This window comes from Oenanthe melanoleuca, chromosome 11, assembly GCF_029582105.1.
Source record: "Oenanthe melanoleuca isolate GR-GAL-2019-014 chromosome 11, OMel1.0, whole genome shotgun sequence".
NCBI classification, from domain to species: domain Eukaryota; kingdom Metazoa; phylum Chordata; class Aves; order Passeriformes; family Muscicapidae; genus Oenanthe; species Oenanthe melanoleuca.
In genome coordinates, this window is record NC_079345.1 from 8,979,099 (window position 1) to 8,995,269 (window position 16,171).

General features: G+C 40.8%; 1 protein-coding gene and 1 long non-coding RNA gene across 7 annotated transcripts in view; both read left to right on the plus strand.

Annotated features, from left to right (window-relative positions):
- ESRP2 (epithelial splicing regulatory protein 2) overlaps positions 1 to 3,551 on the plus strand; it is a 42,331-nt gene extending 38,780 nt beyond the window's left edge. For all 3 annotated transcript variants that reach the window (XM_056500577.1, XM_056500576.1, XM_056500578.1), the window contains exon 16: positions 2,170 to 3,551. In XM_056500577.1, coding sequence (XP_056356552.1) covers positions 2,170 to 2,328 — 159 coding nt within the window. In that variant the 3' untranslated portion in view covers positions 2,329 to 3,551. The remainder of the gene's footprint in view (positions 1 to 2,169) is intronic.
- Positions 3,552 to 5,159: 1,608 nt separating this feature from the next.
- The window catches only part of LOC130257749 (uncharacterized), a 49,594-nt gene continuing 38,582 nt past the window's right edge, over positions 5,160 to 16,171 (plus strand). For 2 of the 4 annotated variants that reach the window (XR_008841379.1, XR_008841380.1), the window contains exon 1: positions 5,416 to 5,650. This is a non-coding gene — a long non-coding RNA (uncharacterized LOC130257749). Of the gene's footprint in view, positions 5,651 to 16,171 lie in introns of all 4 variants that reach the window. The other 2 variants (XR_008841378.1, XR_008841377.1) reach the window with 2 other exon arrangements.

Here is a 16,171-nt window from a genome sequence, read left to right on the forward strand (position 1 = left end):
ATTCCATTCAAAATGCTACTGGTTAGTTAGTACATTTGCTTTTTCCTTAAGAGAAAAACAGAAGAAGCTTTCAGTTTAAAAATGTCAGTCACATACTGTGCCTGCTTTCACAGACAAATATACTTTCACTAACAACCATCAACTCAATAGTTTCCAAATTAGTTGTTTTCTCATTTTAGTTCTGTAAGGAGCAGATAGACTGCATGGTCTGGTGATTAACTGGAAAACCAGACCAGCAATTGGTTTCTACTTAGTATGACATGGAAACAGTCTTTGACTAATTCATGGAATAGCTCAGTCTGAATTCTAAGTGGTACAAAGTAGTATCCAGGGAAAAATTTGTGTGAATCTGAATCTAATTTTAAAACACACATGTACATACAGAAAATCTATTTCTCTAGAAATATCTGTAAAACCACTATGTCTTAAAATTAAACTGAAGGGGTTAATTTACCTCTTTTAATTATGTTGCCTGCAGAATGTGTAGACTTGTCTGGTAACTTTCTATACAACTGTTGTAACATGAATTTATGGATCTCTACATTGGTATTACACCAATGCTCCTATTTAAACTATGTTTTTAAAGCTCTCCTCTGTGCTTAGAGGTCTAACTGTGCTCCATGTGTGTTTTCAGCTGACTCTGAGCTGGAATATTAAAGTTCTATTCTAGACTGATGGTAAATGAGTTGATCCCATATGGATTAACAGCAAAGAGCTGGCTTAGAGCAGAGCATCTTTTAGCTCAGATTTGCAGCTCAACCCAAGTTATGTACAGCTTTCTCTTTGAGAGAGGGTTGCTCTGAAATAAACCAAGATTGTTTCCAAACTAGAAGTGGGCTTTAGATTTTTTTTATCTGTTTTTGGATTTCTTACTGCATGCCATTTTTTGACTAACTTTAGTTCTCTGAGAAGAAATGATAGAAAGTTTGTACTGTCTTATGCATGCTTTTGGTTTCTAAAGTGTACTGTTGCTTATATTTCAAGAATATTTTTGCTGCCTGCTCAGTGTTTGGGTGAGTGAAGCTCTAGCATGCACTTGCTTTATTTTCATAGGTTTGAATGTAAAGCTGATATATGATATGATATATGAATGAAATGCTATTGGTAATAACTGAGAAGTCTGCTATTTCTCGTAGTATACCAGACACACATAAATTCTACAGAAATGAAACAAATAATTTGACCTTTTATGAACTCAAGAGGACATATGTCACGTGAACTTGAATTAACATTCATAAAACTGCTTTGTTTTCCAGCATAGCTTTGTCTGACTCTGTCTGAATGTTTTTCAAAAAAACTAACCTTGTATGCTGAGCTTTTGATCCTTAAGTTTCTGGTTTTGAAACTTCACTGAGATTAATTTCTATCCAACAACCAGGAGTTCCAAATTTAGCTTGGAAGAATTTCCTGCATCTTCTAGGAAATGGATGTGGTACAACAGGGCTGACAGTGATGTCTGCTTTGAACTCAGCAATTTGGAACTGCCTTTTAAGACTTCATGAGGGTAAATGCCCTCCCAAGTAAATCAACTCCAATGACTAAATCTCAACTATTAACCTGCTTTTTCTTAGCCTTGTTAAGATTACAATAATTATTTAATTCAGTTGAACTGCCCCAAATTTTACTAAATTTTTCTGAAAAACCTTCCTTGTACTGTATACCTGTGTTGAGTTCAGCTCATTCTCTCAACATAGAACTCATACAGCTCTTTTATTTTTTGCATGTGGGTTGGGGTTTTTTTAACTTTGTGTATAAGTATTGACATACCTTAATAGCCTTTGTCAATTGGCCAGTAGTCCACATAGTACAAGAATTATTCATGCCTGGATTTCTTGTTCCATTCACGTCCTATATCTAACTCTCACTCTTTATCAACCTTTAATCTGAATTGCTTCTCTAGCAAAATTTTTGCAGAGAATTATGTCTACATCACTGTATTCAGCAGAATAAGAGCTACTGCTGCTGTTTGTCAAGATAAAAGCTGAAATTCTTTTAATCTTTGATTCCTGCTCCTTCCTATTCTTAACATCCAGAATATTTTCACCATGGACACAGGAGCTGAGTGAGCCAGATGCACTAAAAAATGTGCCAGCATTAAAAGCTGCATTTCCAGGTATTGTCTCTGGTCTTAATAGTTTTTTTTTCTTTTGTCTTCTTGTACCATTGCAGCTCCAAGCAGATTCCATCCTCATGCTTTACAACTTTAGTGGCCAGCCCAGTGGTGAGGCATTGGTGACTTTTCCAAGCCTGGATCTAGCTAAGAAAGCAGTGGCTGAGAGAAACGGGCAGCTCCTGGGAAACCACTGTGTACAATTGTACCTGGTCTAACTGAACACTCTCTGGAGGATGAGGAAAGGATGTTGCACTCAACACCGTGCCTTTTGCAAAATGAGAAGTCTTCCCTTGCCACCCAGGCAGCAACAAATGTGCCTTTTCAGCATAACATGTTGGAATGCAGCATAGTGCATGTCCTTTTTAATTTGAAAAATGGCATCTCCTATGCCAAAGTTAAAGTGAAACCAAAAATTATGCCGTTAATTTACTTAATTTCTTTCGTACCTGTGTAAAAAGAAGCAAAGCCACTCCTGGCACATAGTTAATTCTGAAGACAGTCCAATAGCACTTCAGCTACAGCAGCCACGGGCAAAACTTACTCAGTAGCATTTGAAGTGGAAAGCAATGCTTGAGTCATTCAGATTCTTCTGTGTTTAGTTTTTAAGAGTTTACACTTGACAAAGTGTCTCGTTCTTGTAGAGTTTAAATGTCTTTAGAAAGGTCTTTCGAAATGCATGGCTTACCCAGTTCCAAGCATAGATCATATTGATTTTTGTTTTGTTTTGTTCTTGACTGGAAAATATCAGGATGCTGGATCCCAAACACAATTGTGCTTTTTCATGTTTTCATTAGACATTGTTTTGCAAAAGCCATATTTGACCTTCTTACCAGTGTACTGCTGCCAATGTGTAAAGCAAAAAAATAAAATCAACAGCAAAACCAGAAAAATCCTCTCTTTCTACCCATAACTCCCTGCCCCAAATCCAAATTTTTAATCTCTACAGGACAAAAATGGCACATAAACCTGAGTACTAATAAGTTATATTTTTTTATTTAAGCATAATAGCTTTCAGATACTGTATTAAAGATTTTGCTCTAGTTTATGTGCATGCAATTTGTTTACATCTTTAAACTACTTTATTTGTATATTATGAAACAGCAAGATATGTTGAAATCTGAATTCTCTAGTGCATGCTTTTTTCTTTTTCCCTGTGTGTGTATATACATAAGCTAGAAGTACTTTTACGTCGTGTAGCATGTGTTTAAAAAAAGACATCTGCTGTAGTAGCACTAAATGACTTTGTTTTTACTGTGCCTTACTTCTAAACCATTCCAAGTGCAATACCAGCAGAGCAAAATGTAATGAATTCTGTTGTTGACGTGTTCATGGATGTCTGAATTGATCTTTTTTGTTAGTGTACAATTTGAGTTGTACTTAAAAGAACTGAATGATGTATGCTTCTTTACATTACAATAAATAAAAGAGATGCTTACGATGTGCATTGTCTTTTGAAAGTAATTTATGCTTTGGTTTAATGTATTTTCACAGAGCATCAGTCTGATAAATAGCCTTACACTCTTTTCTTCTAGATTTAGATGAGCATTTGTACTTTGTGCCAGCAGTGTGACATCTCTGTCTTTTTGGGGTTGTGGTGGTGGCTTTTATGTTGTTTTGGGGTTTTTTTGTTTTGTTTTGTTTTGTTTGTTTTGTGTTTTTGACTTTTTGCATTTTCTAGTATGCCAAAAATCTGTATGATTCGTTTTTCTCTCCTAGTGAACACATTTTAGGCAACATGATGTAACTGTTTACATGCTTAGTGTTCTCTTTCTGTTGCCAGAGGAAACAAAGTATTGAACTTGAAATCATGTTCGTGTTTGCATTTAATTGACCTAATGGGTCACTCGCTTTTCTGTGCAACCCAAAATGCTATGTTTAAGTCAAGATAGAGCCAGTCAGCCTTTTTGTAGTGAAAATGGAGAAAGGGGAGGAAATCATATTGAGATGAGAAGGTCTGTTTCTCTCAAATCAGACACATCTCATGCCAGATACCATTTCATCATCAAAACCTCCCAAATTAAGTGTCAGCACAATCAGGTGGGACTGGAGGGAAAGATTTTTTGTTATTTTTAAGTGGGAGTGTTTGCACTAATCTGTTTTCAATATTTGTCTTGGAAAAATCTACCAATAATCTTACTTCAAAAGTAATTTGAATAGTATAAAGGATTGCACAATGGTAATTAATTAACATTCTCATTGTGCCTAGGAGGAAAATTTGGTAGCTGTGTAGTCCATTTATTACACACTTACAGTCTGCCATGGTCCAGCTGGTCACGGCTTTGCAGGCTGTTGAAACATTCTCTTTTTTCCTCTTATAAAACTCTTATGGAACTTGTGGTTTTCTGCTTCCTTGGCAAGAGAGGAATGGAGAACCTCAGTCACATCAGCGTGATTTAGAGGTAAACACTCTCCCTACTCGTTTAACACCTTTATGGCTTAGCTGGCAATGATCTTTGGAGAGCAGTCCCACACCCACACCACGAACTGCAATCAGGCTGTTTGTGCACGGGCACAGGCTGTACCTACCGATCAGCCACTGCTGTGTTATCCCCTGCTCGGCATGAGACTCTGGAAACCTGTTCTAGAAAATGAACTTGGAGATGTCTCCGGCTCTGTGGGTTTGTGTGTGAAACCCAACCAGTGGGACACGGGACCAGTGTGTACTTTTAGTTTTTAGCAGTTGTCCGTGTAAAATGACTGCAAGGGCAGTGGCAGCATTTTGGTAGACCAGGGCCCTCCGGGAGGGGCTCTGACCTGACAAGAGACCAGACTGGGCATCTCTTCCTCTGAACTTTAACTTTCTTGCTCGTATTGACAACTCTGTGGTCTTGTCCAAAAAAAGATAAAAGAGAAAAAAATAAGGGGAACGTTAAAAAACGGAGTGTCGATGGCATAGGGCGGTGGCTGGGGCAGGAATCCATCAGGATCACAGAATATTCCGAGTCGGGAAGGACTCACAGGGACAATCAAATCCAACCGCAAGGTGAACGGCCCGGCCGGGCTCGAACCGGCGGTCTCGGCGGTGCCGGAGCCCCGCTCTGCCCGTGAGGGGCCGGGCCGGGGCACGGGGATCAAACGATCAAACTCCGTCAGCCCCGCTCTGCCCGGGGCTGGTCCCGTGAGGGGCCGGGCCGGGGCACGGGAATCAAACTCCGCCGGCCCTGCGCTCTGCCCTTGGCCTCGCTGAAGGCCGGGCCGCAGCGGTCCGGGTCTCCGGGTTCGGCTGCAGGCCCGAGGGCCCGGCGGGCCGCACTCGGTGCCGCGGGTGTTGTGGCCTGCCCGGGGAGCCCCGCGCTCCCGCCCTGAGGCAGGGCGCTCGGCAGAGCTCAGCGCTGCCCGCTGACCCCTCAGCTTCTCTGCAGCCGAGCCGCAAACAGCGACCCTTGGCGCTGCTCACCTGCAATTCTGCTGCAGATGCTTTGTAGATGATGGGCTGGCTTTATGTACAGGAGGTCTCCTCCAGAAATGGCAGATAAATACTTGCCTCACACGTGTTCGGACGGTGCCTCCCGTCACTGGAGAAGCTGGGAGCTTGCGGTAAGGCCTGCTTTCTGTTCTTTGGTGAATGCACTTACTCCTTGTGATTAGACTGTGCTGTGTGGCAAAGCCTTATCAGGTGAATCGCTGTCTTTACATGCATATGTGCTAACAGAAAATTTAAAAAGCATTAAGCTTTAACTGTTTCACCAAAGAAGAACTGAAGTTTGGTAAAGAACTCTGAATTTCCTTTTACTGTTGTTAAAGAACTCAACCACAAAACTCAATTCCCAAAAAAGAGATTCTCAAATATTCTCAAAAAAGAAGCTTTTTTATGTGCTCACAATCAGCAAACTCCTTCACCTGCAGTTGTGTTGCCATGTTGTATAACTGAGGAACAGAATTACCATTGCTTCTATTTCTTCTCCTACATTCACACCTCTGCTAGTGCTGGTTTGGAGATGATTCATTTAGTCATTTCTGCTCCCCCTCTCTTGAGACTTATAATTTTACCTAAAGATGATTTCTATATATGCCTATGAGATATTCCTGCCCAGTTTAGACAGAAGGTAGTTTATTCTTATTACTGTTGTTGGAGATGAAACTGAAGAGTTTGAAACAGGGGTTGTCTATTTCAATAGTTGCAGCTGTGCATCAGATCAGGTGTTTCTTCTTGGGATTTCTTCATTTGCAGTGCAGACTGGCCCAAGACACGCTACAAGTTTTGCTTGTTTATGTGAACTAAGATATTTTCAACAAATATTTTATTTGTAAAATTAGAGTCCTCATTTTTAAAAGAATAAATGCTTTTCAGCACCTTCATTTTTGAACTAGTATTTATTCTGTTTCAGTCAGTTAAAATGAACTGCTGATGAAGACTGACAGTTTAACCTCCTGGGTCTTGTTTTATATAGAACTGTATTTGACAAAATCTGTTCTGTTTGGAGTCTATCACTAGAAGTGTTTTCCAAAAGCTGATTGCATGTAAGGAAAACTTGAAATATTCTAAACCAGAAAATTCCTGATGTGCCAAGGTTTGCCTGTAGTCAATTTATAATTCTGCCTTTTCAGACCTACTTGTTATAAAGTTTTTTAAAAAGAAAATCCAAACTAAACTAGAGACCTGATTTTTTTTCCTCTTTTTATATAATCCAGTGAGGGCTACTGTATTATTTAGCTGGATATACAGCTGAAATGCAAATATTAAGACGACAGCATGTTAATTTAGACTTGCTAATTGCCATTTCTTTTATTGCTGTTTTATTATAATCGTTTTACTCTCAATACATGATTTTTAAAAAATAAGTATTGTTTGTTGCTTTCTTTGTGCTTGCTGGTAATATAAAGTTGTGTTTAAATAAAATGCCTTCCCTTCTGTAAACGTTACTAAGGTAGTGCTCAAATTTGCCGGTTTAATGTTAGCTGTGTCTTTGAGGGAATGTCTTTAGCTGCCAGTAGATGTCCCCTTTCCATCGGGGTTCGCAAGGAAGGGACTGGAAACAGCAGCTTTGGAGCCGGGAGTTCCCTGCTAGCAGCTGCAGCAGGAGCTTCAGTGAATACTCAGAGTATTCAGGGAATACTCTGGTGTGTGTCAGCCTTAAAATCGGAGGTCATTTTGCTGTTCATAAAATTGTTCACTTAAGTTGGTTGTGCTGTTTTTTCCTTCTTTTTTTTTTTTTTTTTTTTTTTTTTTTTTTCCAAATTTGTGAAAAATCACAGCTGTATCTGACTGCGTCCAGTCGGAAAAAAATTAACTTCTAAAAACTGCTCTACAAAAAGAAATCCGTCAAATGTTTGCTAGAAATCCAGTGGCAATGATTGGACAAAAGGAGTGCTTTGAGTGTCACCCCAATGCAAACACAGTGTGTTAGACCAGGAATGAGAGGAAAATGACTCTTTATTCTTCTGGCTGCCGGTGCCCGTGTGCTCTGGTAAAAACCCCGGTGCTGGCAGGGCTCCTGTCTGGAGGTGCTGACTTTCTCAGCCTGTTTGTTCTCCTCGCTGCTGGGGGTGCTTAAACTGCTGTTGGCAGACAGAGAGTTTGTTGTTCCTGTTGGGTTTAATCCTCATCTCTCAGTGTATTTCCTCTGGTTGTGTTAACACCATAAACTGAGAGTCTTTGGGAATCCTCCCTGTGGAGGATCCCGTGAGATACTCACACTGTAGTGTCCAGACCATATAGAAAGAAGTGCAAAAATGGAGAGAGCTTCTTAATGTTCATTATTAGATCTTGAGTTGCTCCAGCACTTGCCACATTTTGGGAATGCCTAATTTTTTCAAGAGCAACTGAAACGGGGAGTAGTGTGGGGTGTGCAATAGTTTCACTATTTAGAAAAAGGAACAAACTCTCTCACCCACAATCCTTAACTCTCAAACAAGGGAGTTGTCTTTGTAAATTTCTGTTGCTTTCAACTCTGGGAACTTTAAACAGGGCCTTCTACTGCTCCTAGACCTCCTAGGACATTCTTCTCTTGTTTAGTAATAAGTGAAAATAAGAAGAACATGTGTTTCATTTGGGAAAGCAGCTTTTACAATAGACCTGATGAAGGTGCAATTGTTCTGGTTTATACCAATGTCCTGTGCTAGTCCCTATCTTCCAGCTTGGCTGTTACAACACTTTAACTTCTGAAAAGTTTTTTCCTCGTTGCTATTTGGTTTTAATCATTCCTTGTTATCAGCACTTTATCTTCTGCTTGCTGGAGGTAGAGGAAAAGTTAATGTGCTACTGCCATGAATCACTTGTGTGTGTATATTCCCTTCTGAAATAACTTGGGATATTTGAATTTCATGCAAACATAACTCTTAAAATTTGTATTCATGTGCAGAAATGCTAAAAATCTTTACTCTAGGTAAGTTTAAAATAATAATACTTGAAAGTATACAGGAGCAAAATGAAGGAAATATTGTTATACTTCTGCTTACTACTATCCACAAGAGTCGGTGGAAGCTGGAAGGGAACAACAGAAAAACTGAGGAGAGAAAAAATTATGTATTTTGGGGAGGGGGAGTCTTAGTGGAATTTTCTGTGAGAAGCTCCAAAAAAAGTGATGGTAGTTTGTTGGAAAAATCTATTGTGTACAATAGAATAGCATTAGAATTTAGCTGTCTTTGCTGCATTGAGTAAAATCTTTTGAGATTTAAGAGTAAGCTCTTTTCCTGCTGTTTACTGAACGAATTCAGTGTTGGAGATCTCCTTGGGACTGCTCTCAGTAAGGATTGAAGGCACACAAAGTTCTGCTGTGGGAGAGATGCAAAGGTGTGATGGAACTGCTCAGTGCAAAGGCTGGCAAGGAACAGATCCTTCCTCCTCTCTGGTCAGGGCATGAGAGGTTCAAGTGAGGAAAGGACAGTCTGAGCCTCATCTGGAGTGTAACATTTGTCACTATGACTTAGTCCTAGGAATTCTTAGTTGAACATGCCCTGAAAATGTGGGACTCATTCCCCTTGGATTAGGCCTGCCTTTCTTTGGTTTGATGCAATGTATCAAATCCTTGAAAATTGTGAACTTTACTGTGAAAATCCACACAAGCTACACTTGTGGAATATTAATTGTAGTTTTCACATTAAATTAAAATGTCCTTGAAAAGACCAGGCTTTTTTTTTGTTTTGGTTTTGGGGTGGGGTTGGTTGGTTGGTTCTTTTGTTTTAGTTAGCTTTTTTGAAAAGCAATGCAAAAACTTAGAAAACCAGTCAGTTTTGCTGAGTTTTTACTAAGAGAAAATCTATGCCTTGGATATAAACAGTCAGATTACTTACAATGCTGTGTGTTTTCTGTTATGTGGTATTTACCTTTTAAATTATTCTGAAATGTTTTATCAAAAGTCAGGTACGTCATATTCCTGATGGGATTTGGAGCACAGCTTGGATAATTATCTGCAGGCCATGAGGAGATATATCCTAGGGTTAGAGCTGGAGTTACACCTGGTAGTGCTTACGACAGTAAAAGACAATTTCTCTTGCTTGTGAGGATGAGAAGGCTTATAAAGATGGCAGGATCCATATTTTCAGTGATATGTAGCTTCTGCTTGTCTCTGAAATCAATATTTTCATTCAGCTAAAAGATATTGGTGACTGATAACAGCCTGTGAGTGGTTTTATTTAAAGTGACCTTGCCTTACCTTGTAAAAAGTAAGCCCTCAAAAAAGAAAGGATTTTAAATTTTCAGGTTGTGGGGATTGTTTTGGAGATGATTTGGAAAAGGAAAATTGTAGGGCCGTGGGCCTAGACACCGATGATACATCCCAGAGAGTGTGCTGACAACAGGGGAGATTGTGAAGGCAATATTTTGGGTTTGTGGGTTGTTTAGGTGTTTATTTTCTATTCTGCTCCCTGGCACCAGGTTCCTCCAGTGGTTTCCTTTCAGATACAGCTACTCTGGCAGAACAGCACCACTGCTGCAGTGGGAACTCACTGCTGGAGTGGGCCTGCAGATGTTCCAGCTACAGAGCAAGGACAGTGCTGGATATTGCAGTTTCCAGAGGGTTTGCAATGGCTGCTGTGATGGTTTAGGAGATGGGATGGTTTCCTGAGCTGTCTGAACAGGAACAGCAGGTTGCAGATGTGCTGAGGAGGCAGCATCAGCCCACACTGCCAGGGGGCTGGGGCAAGCCAGTGTCAAAGGGCAGCACTGCTGGCAGGCTGCTCTTGGGGTAACTCTGGGGAGCCTCAAATCTAGAAATCAGTCACAGTGTTGTAGGTTGGACTAAAGCAGCTCTGAGCTGGGCAGGTCCAGGGCCCCAGCAGCACAGGCTCAGCGAGTGCAGCTGCCAGCACAGCTCTGCTCCTGTTGCTGGTCTCATGAACTGAAGTCACAACTGATTATAAGTTATAGACTCTCGAGTTTTTTGAGACAATTAGGATAAACCAAAGTGGGGGAAAGGAGCTGGATACAATTGCAGTTTGCTCATTGCCTGTCATTGAGCATAAATGAAAGCTTAGCCTCTAGATACAGAATAGGAAATGGGTGTGAAATCAGAAGGAAGAGCCAAGGAACAGTTTTTTGTTATGCCAGCACCTCAGTTTTCATCCCTTTAAGCAAGTATTAGTAAGGGGGAACATACAATATTCGTGCAGATGTCACTGTAAAAAATGCATAACTTTGAGGAATAATTATGGAGCTAGTAATGAAGCAGACAAACCTGGCTCTTGGAGCCCTTGAATTTGTAAGTCTGGCATTTGAGTCAGAAATCCTTCAGAAGAGCTATTACAGAATTAGAGTAACTTTTGAATTCTATTTAGCAAGCACATCACCTCCCTTCAGAAATTCTTCTCATTCCTATGTATTGTTGTTGATTTCAGATATATTCAGTTTCATATTTGCTTCAGATATAAAATTTGTGAAGTATACAGGGAAAAAATGGTTGCTGTTTAGCAGACTATGCCACTGAAAATTGAACTCTGCAAACTCTGTGTAAGAGGACTTGCATTTTTTCCTGAATGCTCAAAACCACTGCCATCCCCACCCCCACTTGAATAGTTTTTTCTATTGTTCAATGTACCCACGAAAAATAAGATTCTGTGGTTTATAATTCATTTTTATTTTTTACCCACATAAACCATAGGGTGTTTGAATTTTTATATTAAAAACACTTCATCATGTGTTCCCCAAATCAACAGTGGAACACTGAAACCCAAGGGATTTCAGTACCTTTCATTCTGAGTACCTTTGGAACATGCAGTTCTTTGCAGATCCCTGTTTAGATGGTGGTGTGAGAGCAGCTGTGCAGAATGGTAACTGCTGTGACAATCCCCCTCACTGGGAGGTGCTGAGAGTCCCAGTGACCCTCTCTTCTCTCCTACATGGCCTCTGATGTTGTGCTTTAGGAATTACATAAAGGCACATCGTGCATGCTGCCCTTCAATCACTCCAAACCTAATAGATGTTTTTCAGGAATGGCAAACAAAACCTAAGACCTCAACCTCACTTCTCCACCAATAGTGAAGTCTGTAAATAGATAACCACCAGTAACATGGAAAACAGTCCAAACTAGGATCTGTCACTCTGGTGGCTCTGTAGTGCCAAAAGCAGTAAAGCATGGCAGGCTTGTTTTGGGGTTTTTAGATATGAAAATGAAAGTGGCAATTTGTAGTAAGGAAGACATCATAATGTAAGTGTGAAAGGAAAGCTTTTGTCCTGCCTTGTGATGCTCATGGGCAGCTGCTCAGATTGTGCTTCCAGAGCACCTTTGTGGCATGGCCCAGGCTGTGTTCCACACTCAAGGGTCTTGCATTGGTCTGGTTTTTGTGTGTTCATTCCCTGTTCAGAACATGCTCTGTTCAGTAGGGTGGGCACACTGCACAGGGGGGATCTGCTGTGGGCTTCTCTTGAACCTCTCCCTGCATGACCTGCACACACTGGCTGGGTCACAATCTGCCCAGAGCAACAGCCCAGGTTTGCTCTGATAATACCCCAAGGATAGATTTTGTTTGTGGAATGAGCTCATCTGGTTTTGGCCACATTTGAGTACATTTGAAGCATGATGTTAATATTTAATCTAAAATTATCTTTGTTTTCCACATAGTATCTCAACAATGAATAAGATCAGCAACTTGTGATTTTTTTTCATTCACCCCCTCCCCATCACTAAAATTTTCAGACTTTCACTCTGAGGCACAAAGAAAGTTGGTTTTTTAAAGTAATTTTTTTGTGAACACAGTAAATGCAGTTCACTTCAGACCAATAATCAAACCACACATACAGCCTTTTGTCTCACATCTATTAAAGATAATGTTCTCTTGATAATGCTTCATGATGGGAAAGCATTCCTCTCAAAAATGCCTTTGCATTTATCTTACTGCAGCGTTCCCTGAAAGATTGCTAATGTGGAGCTTTATAAATAATCCTTTCTGCACTGCTGTAAAAGTAATTTAATGGCCATTTCTGGAAGGCCAGGGATGGGAAGGTATTTATAGGAAGCATCAAGGGGTGTCTGACAGAGCGAGGTGAAGGTTTGGCTTTTAGCGGGGCTGGTGCCGGTGCTGGTGAGCAGAGGGCTCTGCTGTGCGGGGTGAGCACGCTCTGTGCTCCTGTTCCAGCCCACCCAGCCTGTTCTGAGAACAGCTCGGCTCTGCAGCCCTTGGAAACATTGCTCCAGCTGTGTGAAGCCACTGCAGCGACTGCAGTAGTTGCTGGAAGGCCAACCAAGGCCAGCCTTAATTATGCAGACAAAAAAAGAGAAAATAATTTAAATGTTCCCAACACAGAGCAAACAACAAAAATTTCCTCTTAACCCTACTATAGCAGGAGCACCTTCTCTCTGAAGGACACATTTTTTATTTCCAAAATACCTCTTCTGCCTGAAAGCCTTCACTGAATCATTTATTATCTCAGGAGATTTTTCTGTGCAAAATTCTGCACTACCTTTTAGAAAATAAGTTGATAGAGAGTTGATTTGCTTTGATTCTTGTTACTTAATTTTTCGAGACATTCAGTGTGGGATACCAGGAATCTGTTTTGTAAGAATTAATGCTGCCTTTCTTAAATATACCTTAATGTGTCCTTTTCCTTAGTTTTGCATCTGTTTTGTAGAAACCACCAGTTGTGCAATACTGGCTTTCATGTAGTACCTTTAGTGACAGGGACAGATGGAAGACTTCCTGGGCAGTTGTGCATGGCTGGTGTTGGAAGCAATTTTTTCATGTGGTTTGGATGCTTCTCTACTGCTGTCAGAACAAGAAAGGGACATCAGATTAATTGTTTATATATAAATTATTCATTACTTTTAAATTAATAAAACTAGAAGCCTGTGTTAAAAATTTCTAGAGTTCATCAGCCACCATCTGTTAGTTAAGTGAATGTGCTGTTGGGGCATAAATAAAGCATTAGATGAACCCAAGTCTCTTTTCATAACAGCAGAATTTCAGAGCTGGGTAGGAGGACTTTAAATACAAAAATAATAGGAACAGAATAGAGATAACACTCTAACTAAGAGCTGGCAGGAGGTATTGCTGCCACTGCAGATGAGAGTTGCAGATAAGAAAAGCCCCTGAGCAGCTCTGTCCTGCCCCCTCCCCACATTTTCTTCCTCTGGGAGTGCAGGGAGGGCTGGGGGCTGGGTGTGAGAGCACCATCCAAACCCATCTGATCTTTACTGGGAACTAGTCCTTCTCTTCTCCTCCAAGTGGAATCTGATATGGAATCATTAAGTCCATTAAGAGTGTGGAGGGGCAAAGAACCAATGCAGCTTAAAGTTGCTTTGGTTTGGGGCCGACTTTAGTGGTGAATTTTTCTGGGAGTAGAGAGGGAAACTGCTGATAAAGCTGTGAACTGTTGAAAGTTTGAGTTACGGGAAAGATCGGTGGTGGAACAGCTCATGATCAATATGTTTGCAAAGACTGGGACTAAAAGGTGCACTTTGTGCAATAAGACACTAAAATGCTTTCTATATGTGACCTGAAATGTCAACCAAAACATATATTGAGTTCTGGGAACTGAAATCACAGTACTTAACAGAGATTTTATGTTATCTCTGTGGGACATAGTGGAAAATAACTCGGAATTCAAATGATAATTGCTTAAGAAAACATTTACCTTAGTAGCCTGCACAACTCCAGGTAATTTCATAATACCTACTTGAAACTCACCTTTATTTCAGCCAGCCATGATATTTCTTAAATCCTGCCTTTTTATTATAAACATTAAACACTTGCTGCATTCCAGAGGAATGGAGGCTGTCTTCTTGGTGACTAACATGATTTTTTTTGCATTTATTTGAAGTACCTCATGATAGAAAAATTATAGCACAAATCATCTATGATACAGTGATACTGAATTGTTAGTACATCCTAAGATATCCGTGTATTTTACTAAAGGTTGTTCAGTGCTGTGATGTTCTGCCCTGTGTGAACCATGCAGTTCTGGTATATTTTCAAAACCTGAATGTGCAGCAGGGAGCCTCCAGTATGGCCAATAGCTACTAGAAGTTATTAGTGCTTCTCTGGCACATGTGCTGTAACTCTTCCTGGAGCTGTGCCTTTCGGATGGGGAACCTGCTCTCTTGGTGTTTCAATGGAGTGGAAGAAGTCCTGGGTGGCTGGGTCACTTGCTAAAATGTCCTGAGGTCTCAGTTTTTGCATTCACCATGTGTGAGGATAAGGAATGCTTTGCAGTTACCCAGATTACTTTAACTAGCATGAGTCGAGTGATTAAGATTGTGAATCTGTGTTTAATCATAATGCTCAGAGCAATCAGGTTAGTTGTTGTTTTGTTTTTAAAGAAAGACATAGGAGTAGAAATAGATAAACAACCAGTCCCATGTTAGTCTAGTTGTATTTATACTGTGTGAGAAAGCTCTCTCTGTGCAGTAATCAGCTGTGCTCTTTTCCCTACTGATAACCTTACTAAAGGGCTTAGCCTTTGTGTCATCCACATTTTTGGTGGGGTGTCTTTAGCTTTTACAGCCATTATTCCCTTTCAAGTCTTCTAGAAGATTTATCCAGGTTTAATCTCACCTGATACCTCCTTTCTTCCAGATCTTACTCTTTTCCTGAGTAGGAGACTTGGGCCCCTTTTAGTTACAATAAAGGCTGTTTTCCTTCTGTATGTATGTAAACGTTTCCAGCCGTTAAGCATCCGTTCCTTTACTAAATTGCTTAGGTGTTTGGCCTCAATGAGGTGTGGAATTCTCTCCCTTCCATGTTGCCCCTCCCTGTTCCACCGAGGCTCTGTGTCAGTCTGTGGTTGTGTCCCCTCACTGTGGCCCTTGAGAGAGACCACACACTACCGAGCACTCAGAGGGAGTAGATTTCCAACCTTTTCTCCTCCATGGGCTTCCCAGCGTTTTCTTGTTCTAGAAGCAAATCTCCCCTGAACTCGTCTGTGGTCAGCCCTGGGATAAAAAATCAGGAGTGCTACCAGAAATTCAGGCCTTGCCTTTAATTTGGATTCACTGTATCTGGGTTAGCTGTCAGCATTTGTCTCTTCTGGCTGTGAGACAGTCCCGTCATTGACTGGAGGCAGAAGCTGCAGGGAGTTCTCTGGAGTTCAGCACAGGGGACACTGCAGAGGCTGTGACCCTCCTGATGAGCCCTGGCTGCTTCAGTGCAGGCAGACCAGAGCTGTTTCCCTCAGTGACCTTTCTGCATGTGAGATTTCGTCTCCTATTCCTGTTTGCTTATGTTTGTTTTGCAGGAGTCCTACTGAGAGTAAAGTGACTCATAATATACAAGCGGAGAGAAATAATTCAAACGGCATGTGATCTTAAACCTCCTTTTCAGCTGCAAATAGAAAGCTGAAGATGGTTTGCCATTAACTTCTTGCTTTAAGCCGAATGTCTGTGCCTTTGGGGAGCTCACAAAGTCTAACCTGGATTCAGGTGTGCGTTTTGTGAGCACTCACACATCGTTTGCCAGAAAAAGAGAGCCCAGAGAACTGTCCTTTGTCAGCTTTCTTCCTACCCTGACTTTTCTTGGGGGTAATTAGAACTGCATAGGATCTCTAAGTGAATTAAATTTTATAACACCCCTGGCCCCACCTCAAGCTGCAATTTGCCTTCTTTAAAAAAAAAGAAAAAAAAGAAAAAAAAGATCCTAGAAAAACGTCCTTTTGCTGTTGAGCACAGGATCCTCAGTCACACATCTGTG